The 8,210-nt window shown below is 60.3% G+C and overlaps 2 protein-coding genes across 3 annotated transcripts in view; one reads left to right on the top strand and one right to left on the bottom strand.

Moving 5' to 3' along the window:
* Window positions 1-1,146: 1,146 nt before the first annotated feature.
* GPR152 (G protein-coupled receptor 152) lies at window positions 1,147-3,532 on the bottom strand. The gene is made up of 2 exons (XM_011987005.1): window positions 1,471-3,532; window positions 1,147-1,359 (listed from the first exon to the last, which is right to left on the bottom strand). Exons 1-2 carry the CDS (start codon window positions 2,674-2,676, stop codon window positions 1,147-1,149), a joined length of 1,419 nt encoding a protein of 472 aa, XP_011842395.1. The 5' UTR covers window positions 2,677-3,532.
* CABP4 (calcium binding protein 4) overlaps window positions 2,367-8,210 on the top strand; it is an 8,574-nt gene continuing 2,730 nt past the window's right edge. The window contains exons 1-5 of one of the 2 annotated variants that reach the window (XM_011987004.1): window positions 2,367-2,598; window positions 5,641-5,721; window positions 6,038-6,150; window positions 6,230-6,373; window positions 7,498-7,607. In XM_011987004.1, coding sequence (XP_011842394.1) covers window positions 6,069-6,150; window positions 6,230-6,373; window positions 7,498-7,607 — 336 coding nt within the window. In that variant the 5' untranslated portion in view covers window positions 2,367-2,598; window positions 5,641-5,721; window positions 6,038-6,068. Of the gene's footprint in view, window positions 2,599-5,278; window positions 5,722-6,037; window positions 6,151-6,229; window positions 6,374-7,497; window positions 7,608-8,210 lie in introns of those variants that run through there. The other variant, XM_011987002.1, reaches the window with a different exon arrangement.

The raw sequence follows: 8,210 nt of genomic DNA on the forward strand, positions 1-8,210 counted from the left end.
TTTTTTGTATTTTTAGTAGAGACAGGGTTTCACCATGTTAGCCAGGATAGTCTCGATCTCCTGACCTCGTGATCCACCCGCCTCGGCCTCCCAAAGTGCTGGGATTACAGGCTTGAGCCACCGCGCCCGGCCTAATCGAACTTTTAAATAGAGTCAGACTTTGAAGTCCTCTGCAGGCCCCCAAAGCACAGAGGCGGCCCTCTGATCTTAGGCCACCTGGGTGTCTGCAGCCCAGACTGGTCACAAGATCCCAGATGCCCGGGCCAGGTGGTGGCTCTCCCTGCTGCCTCCTCCATCCATCCCCAGCCTCTAAAGGGACATCCCTGTATGTGGATGAAGGAGAAGAAAGGCCAGTTTGCCAAGCCCCTCCGTGCGCCAGGCTCTTGTGGGTGCCTTACACACTTTCTCATTTCATCCTCTCAATAGCCGATGACACGGGAGCTTGGAAGGTGAAGTTGCTCCTCCAGAGTCGCTCAGCTGGGACATGGCAGAGCTGGGTTTGAATCCAGGCTAGGCAGCTCTTGCCTCTTCTGGCGCCTTGCTGAGGGAGGCCCTGCCCCAGCCTCAGTGACTGTTGGGGGAAGGGGACTGGTGGGCCAGGCTTGGCCATGCCAGGCCAGCTTGTGGGTCACCAGGGCCTCAGGCTCCTGCTTGGGGCTGGTGGCTCCTGTGAGGCCCTCTTCTCTGCAGGGACTTTTTTGTTTCACATCCTTGTGTCCAGGCCCAGAGGAGGAGAGGGAGGGAAGGACCAAGGGGAGGTCAGGTCAAGCCCGGGGAAAGTGCCCCCTGTTGTCCTGCAGGACTGAGGCCCAGGGGAGAGTTGTCAGCAGGGTCTGGGGTGTTGAGGGACAGAACCCTGCAAGACGCCATTAGCTGTGGTTCGGAGGCTGTTGGGCAACTGTGTGTGTGTTGGGAGCAACCATGGAAAAGGCTGGTGGCTGGGAGCAGGGGACGCTGACATGGAACTGCCTGCGACTTTTGGCTGGTTTGTTTCCCCTCCCTCAAGTCCTCCTTCCAGGCCCCAGGGACTCGGCAGGGTTTTTAAGGACAACGCCGTCCGCAGCTCCCCACCTGTCTGACTGGCTGGTTCCTCTGTCTCCCCTGTGCTCTCTCACCGCTCTCGTGGGCCTGGGCGTTCCTGGACTTTCACGTGGGGCCTGCACCCTGGGCCGTCTCTGGCGGGGTGCCACTGGGGCTTTCTCCTTCAGAGACAGGAGGTGTGGCTGGGTCCTCAGGGGCCCCTGGGGTGGGATGTGAGGATGGGGCTGGGGAGGCTTCATCACAGGGACTGGGCACACTGGCAGCGGCTTCAGGGGTCTGGACCTTAGTGTCTGACTGTGGCTGGGCCGTGAGGTTCAGCTGTGGCTGGGCCACAGAATCAGACTGTGGCTGGGCCATGGGGTTCAGCTGTGGCTGGGCCACAGAATCAGACTGTGGCTGGGCCATGGGGTTCAGCTGTGGCTGGGCCACAGAATCAGACTGCGGCTGGGCCATGGGGTTCAGCTGTGGCTGGGCCACAGAATCAGACTGTGGCTGGGCCATGGGGTTCAGCTGTGGCTGGGCTGTGGGATCTGATCGTGGCTGGAGTATGGGGTTCACCTGAGGCTGGGCCACAGGATCCATCTGTGGCTGGGCCTCTGCCATCGGCTCTGGCAGAGTTGGACCCTGAGAATCCAGCTGGGTCTGTGGCTCAGCTGGCCTGAAGCTGCCCGGCCGCTCCTCGCAGAGAGCTGCCGCGAAGGATGAAAGCACAGAACGCAGCAGGGCCCGGAGGTCGGCACTGGCCATGAGGCAGAGGAAGGGGCTGAGGCAGCTGTTGAGCAGGATCAGGTAGTCGGAGTAGACCAGGGCTTCCCAGAGCAGGTAGCCGGAGTATATGTCCCACAGGAAGGCCAGGTAGAGCAGCTGGGCCAGCTGGTAGGGCAGCCTCAGGACCACGTAGGCCGACAGAATGGTCCTGGCCACACGGGCGAAGCCCCGGCAGGCTGCGGGCTGTTGTTGGCGGCGGCAGGTTCGACAGGCTGTGGCCTGGGTGAGCACATGGCAGACGAGCAGCAGGAGGAAAGGCAGGAAGCCCCCCAGGACCTCCAGCATCCGCAGCGACAGCTCCTCGCTGTCCCAGAAGTCCAGGCAGATGACCAGGTCGTACCACCAGACGGCGGCCTCAGGGAAGACCAGCCAGGGCACGCTGAAGAGTGTGGCCAGCACCCAGACCCCGGCGCAGACCCAGAGGGGCAGGCGGGCTGGGCGGTGCCCAGGGTACCAATGTGGGCACAGCGCCAGCAGGCAGCGGTCCAGGCTGAGGGCAGCCAGCAGGAAGAGGCCGGAGGAGTAGGACACGCCCCACAGGAAGTAGTAGAAGCGGCAGGCGGCTGTCCCCAGTGGCCAGTGCCCCCCATGCTGGATCTCCAGGATCTGGAAGGCCGCTGCTGCCAGGAACAAGAAGTCAGAGAGGGCCAGACTGAGCAGGAGCAGCGCCAGACGCGTGCCCGCTCCATGCCGGGCCTGGGAGCCAGCCAGCCACGCCATCAGCCCATTGGCTGGCAGCCCAAGGAGCAGCAGGGCCACCAGGAAGACCGTGTCCCAGCCACCCTGGGGGTAGGAGTCTTCATCATCAAGCTCCGTGCGGGGCCCGTGGCCGGTGGCACCCAGGTTGGCTTCCATAGTAGTGTGCATCTGAGGTCCCTGGAGTCCTGCTGGACACGGAGTGGGTGCCTGGTGAATCAGTGATGGTGTGAATGACCGAGTATGGGAGAGACGGTGCTGTGTGTCTCCAGGCAAGTCGCCATCCCTCCCTGCGCCATTGTCATCGCCTTGTGGATAGTTATCCTCTGCCACGGACTTGAAGTGGGTGGCCTCATGCAGTCCTCATACAATCTACTTTACAGGCGAAGAGAGGAAAGTTCAGAGAATCAGTGAAGGTAGGAAGGGAGGTGCCAGGGCTCAACCCAGACTTTTCTTTCTTTTTTTTTTTGAGAGACAGGGCCTTGCTCTATTGCCCAGGATAGAGTGTAGTGGCACAGTCCCTGCAGTCTCCACCTCCTGGGCTCCAGCGACCCTCCCATCTCAGCCTCCCTAGTAGCTGGGACTACAGGTGTGCACCCACTACTCTTAAAATTTTTAGTAGAGACACAGTCTCACTATGTTGCCCAGGCTGGTCTTGAACTTGTGAGCTCAAGTGATCCTCCTACCTTGGCCTCCTAAAGTGTTGAGATTACAGGCGTGAGCCACTGTGTCCAGCCAGACTTAATCTTCTGCCATGTGGAATCCCACTGTGTCTGGGCAGACTAACCTGGAGGCTTTCAAACATTGTTAATGGTATGGAATTTTGTCTTCAAGTAAAGTATTCTAAGGCTGGGCACGGTGGCTCACACCTGTAATCCCAGCACTTTGGGAGGATCACCTGAGGTCGGGAGTTCAAGACCAGCCTGACCAACATGGACAAACCCCATCTCTACTAAAAATACAAAATTGGCTGGCCGTGGTGGCACATGCCTGTAATCCCAGCTACTCAGGAGAATCGCTTGAACCTGGGAGGCAGAGGTTGCGGTGAGCCAAGATCATGCCATCGTACTCCAGCCTGAGCAACAAAAGCAAAACTCCGTCTCAAATAAAAAAAAGATTCTAGTGGAACTCCTATATGAAGTAAAAGGGGGTGCTCAAATTAAAGGAGGGAACAGTACCCCCTACCCCCTAGGGTTCCAGGGAACACAGTTTGAAGACCATTTGGTCTGCTCATCACAAGGCCCCTTTATACCTACTCTCCTGGGCTTCGAGTGTTTAGAATTACAAGAAGTGAGGGCTCTGGTTCCCATGGGCCCAGGGAACCCAAAGGTAGGGAGTCTGGGGCAGTGGGAACCCCCTCCCCTCCAGCGAGTGTCACTCATGGGCTCAGGATGAGGTCTGAGTCTCAGGACCCTGGCAGCCTGGGGCCAGGAGGGCCATCCTAGGAGCCCCTGGTGCCTCTCCAGCATCTTCCACCCCACCGTGACCCTCTCCTGCTTCCCACCGCTCGGGCAGGTGGTGACCCCTGTTTGTCTCCTGGAGCTGCTAAATGGAGAAGGGGAGGGGCTCTGCAGTGGGATGGTGGTGGGACGGTGAGGGTGAGGGGAATTGGGGGGCACCCAGACCTGGGATCCAAGAGGCCTGCAGCCCCACCCCGCCCTCCCGCACTGGCAGAGGGGATGGAGTTTCCTTTTGATGGCAACGAGAGCCCAGGTGGTGGTGCAGTCTGAGGAGGGAACAGATGCCCTGAAGGGCTGGCCCTGTCCATGGCCCATGGCTCCAGCCACTTGGCCTTTAGTTTGGTGCCCTCCATACTCCCAGGGTTCCTCCTCAGGCCGACCCCCTCTGCTGTCTCCATTCCCTACTGGATCAGAGCCCTGGGCACCCCCAGCCTGGGGCCCTGACCAGTGAGGACTGGCTTACCTGGGAGACACAGGCCGATGGGTGGAAGGAGCAGGGCGTGCCTGCCTGCCCAGCGCTCCAGCTGTCCCCCCAGCCCTCACCGGGGCCTGCTGTGTGGCGCCTGGCGGCGCTAAGGCGGGTGGGCAGGAAACCCAAGCTGAGAGGACATCAATCATTCATGGGGCTGCTTGCCGGGAAACCCTAACCCTGGCCCAGTAGGGCCAAGTGACCAGCCAGACCCCCTCCCCCAGCCCTGATGGACCTGGACAGTCAGACCCTCCTCCTCAGGGCTTCTCCAGCCCAGGGCAGACTCTAAGACTCCAAGGTCCACCTCCTCCCACATCACCCGCTGTGCTCCTCAATACGGCATTCGAGGCATCTGTGATCTGGTCTCTTTCTCCATTTCACATGCCCTCTGCTCTGGCCAGGATGTCACCCATCGGGGGCCCCAGTGGGCCACTCGCTCATCCTTTCCCACCTCCCAGTTGTTGTCCACATGCCTCCTCCCGCCTGAGGTGCCTTCCCTGGTCCTCTCTGCCTAACGAAGGCCTCCGCCCATGTCACAACCGGGCTGAGTCTTCCGCACCCCGGCATTATTCCCCATGTTTTATAGATGGGGAAACTGAGGCTGGGAGGGGAATTTGCTGGATCCCCCAGCTAGTAAGTGGCAGATCTGGCATCTGAGGCTCATGGCAGCCACCACGTCCTGGTGCCCCTTGCTTCTGACCAAGACAGTTCTCTGGACCCATCTGGCTCCGCCCTGGCCAGTCCTGAGGCAGAGGACTGGGATTAGGGCTGAGGCTGCCTGCCTCACTTACCCTAATCCCCCTCAGAGCCCGATCCTAGGCTCTCACCTCTAAGAGTGGGGGTGCATAAGCAGCTTTATGGGTCCTGAAAGTCAAGGGTGCCCAGGGGTGATTTGTCTCTGAGCCCTGTTATCCCTCCCCCATGGCCACAGAGCAGGCAAGGGGGCAGCACGGCCCAGACCCGGCCACTGGCCCTCAGAAGCCCCCTGCAGGGGTTGTGACTCCCAAGAGTGATGCAGAGGAGCCCCCGCTGACCAGGAAGAGGAGCAAGAAGGAGAGGGGGCTCCGAGGGTCTCGAAAGCGCACTGGCAGCTCTGGGGAGCAGTCAGGCCCCGAGGCCCCGGGGAGCAGCAATAACCCTCCGAGGACTGGAGAGGGCCCAGTGGGGGCACCCCCTGCATCCCCTGGGCCGGCCTCTTCTCGCCAGTCCCACCGACATCGTCCTGACTCCCGGCATGACGCTGCTCAGAGGACATACGGGCCCCTGCTCAATCGAGTCTTCGGGAAGGTTAGGTGGGACCTGAGTTGGGCTGGGGGTCCTGGGGATGGGGCTGGAGACACACCCTTTGGGCTCAGCCCACCCTGCCCCTGGGAGGCCCTCTGCCTGTTCTGCCCCAGACTAAGCCTGGGCTGTGGGGCAGGGTTGCTGCGGTTTGGGGTAGGGTGGGTCTCAGGCCAGCGTGTGCAGTGGGCAGAGCCAGCATTCACACCAGGGCTCTGTGGGAGCTCCAGGCCCCAGGAGCACAAAAGGGAGCTTGCTCCTTCTGGGTCCCACGAGGCTTCAGCGTCCTCCTTCTACCCTGGTGGGGCTGGGCCCTGCCCAGACCAACATGAGCAGGGGATGGAGGAGGAAGGATGACAGAGCCGTGGCTGGCCCTGGGGACATCCTGGACTCTCCCTCTGCAGGACCGCGAGCTGGGCCCCGAGGAGCTAGACGGTGAGTGGCTCTTGCGGCTGGCAGGGGTGGGAGCTGTCCCTGAGTCTGGCTGCCTGGGCCTGACCTCCCTCCCCCACAGAACTTCAGGCCGCCTTTGAGGAGTTTGACACTGACCATGACGGCTACATCAGCCACCGGGAACTGGGTGACTGCATGCGGACCCTGGGCTACATGCCCACCGAGATGGAGCTCCTGGAGGTCTCGCAGCACATCAAGATGCGCAGTCAGTGTGGGAGCCTACCCGCCTGGGCAGCCTGCATGGTTCAGGGGGTTACGAGGGGCTGGCAGGAGGTGGCCCTTGGGAGTCCACTGGGGTGCTGGTGGGAGTGAGGGAGTGTGACGGTGTCCAGGCGGGGGCACCGGGTTCCAGCTCCTGCCTGTCTGTGTGGGAAGGCAGGCCAGCAAGTCAGTCTGGAGACCCAGGAGAGCCCCTTGGGGCTCAGGTTGAGGACCCTGGCTCGGGATGTCTGTTGCCATGGCCACTGTACACATTTGCTCCTTCCACCCAAGCCCTTCCTGCCTCGCTGACCCAGAAGCCCCTGACGCAGTGATAGAGTGCTTTCCACTGGTATTAGTCACCTGGCACCCTTTCCTTCTCTCTCTCTGTGACCCTGCCTCAGCCCTGCGCCCTGGTGGCAGCTGCCTGAATCGGGGTTGCCCTGATGCGAGAGGACCCCAGCCATGCCTTGCGACTCAGTGTCTGATGGCAGGCACTGTGTGGTTCCCCTTCGCTGGTCTGTCCTCAGACAAATCTCATATTCACTTCATTCCAGGACTCCAGCATTTTTTCCGCATAATTTCCAAAATGGGGATGTGATTTACAATTGAGGTGGACATTTAGTGTCATGCTTCTTTTCTGTCCCCAAAGCAGTTGTGTGACCATGAGTGCTTTGTGTGACTGATGGCATCTTAGAACTGAGGCACAGACTGCATGCGTGTGTTCAGAAGTGGCATTTATTGCTGCCCACTGGGCTCCAGTACTTCATGGCCATGAACTTGAACCCCATGGAGTAGGCTCCTCGCCCCACTCCTAGGATGAGGGAGGGTCAGTAAGTCAGCCAGTGCCACGCACATCAGCAGCAGGGCCAAGACTTGCAGCGGGCACTATCTGGCTCCAAAGCCTAGTCTCTTCCTCGCACACTTGGGTTCTTTGCTAAGAGCAGAAGCAGCCCCGGCACCCCAGCAGCCAAGGACGGGGGTTCCGGCCTCCTATCTGCTGCAAGCGTGGACAGGGGTTTCTTCCTAGGTGCAGAGCCTGGGGGTGGGGGTGCCTGGCCTGTGGGATGTCCCTCCTTTGACTTCAGCCCTTATGCCCTCACCATTGTGACACTCTTCCTGGGTCCGCAGTGGGTGGCCGTGTGGACTTTGAGGAGTTCGTAGAACTGATAGGCCCAAAGCTGAGGGAGGAGACGGCGCATATGCTGGGGGTGCGAGAGCTGCGCATCGCCTTCCGAGAGGTGCGGAGTGTGGTGAGGTGGGCAGAGGGGGGCAGGGCTGGGTGGCATCCTTGCTGGCCTCTCACTCAGGTCTCAGCCTTGGGAAGGCCCAGAGCCCTGCAGGAGATGGGACTGGGGCCCAGGGATGGGTCAAAGAGGGTTCAGCTCACTCTCAGCTAGGGGATCCATCCAGGAGGACTTCCTGGAGCAGGAGGCAAACCACCTTGGTGTGGGAAGATGGGGAAGGTGTGCATGGGCAGAGATGGTGGGTGGGGGAGCATCTAGGTACAGGCAGTGGTAAGAGTGGAACTGGCTGGCCGGGTGCGGTGGCTCAAGCCTTAATCCCAACACTTTGGGAGGCCAACATGGGCAGATCACCTGAGGTCAGGAGTTCGAGGTCAGCCTGGCTAACATGGCGAAACCCCATCTCTCTTAAAAATATAAAAATTAGCCGGGGGTTGTGGTGGGCACCGGTAATCCCAGCTACTCAGGAGGCTGAGGCAGGAGAATCACTTGAACCCTGGAGGCAGAGGTTGCAGTAAGCCGAGATCGTGTCACTGCACTCCAGCCTGGTGACAGAGCAAGACTCCATCTCAGAATAAATAAATAAATAAAATTAAAAAA

This window comes from Mandrillus leucophaeus, unplaced genomic scaffold (assembly GCF_000951045.1).
Source record: "Mandrillus leucophaeus isolate KB7577 unplaced genomic scaffold, Mleu.le_1.0 Scaffold30, whole genome shotgun sequence".
Taxonomy (NCBI): domain Eukaryota; kingdom Metazoa; phylum Chordata; class Mammalia; order Primates; family Cercopithecidae; genus Mandrillus; species Mandrillus leucophaeus.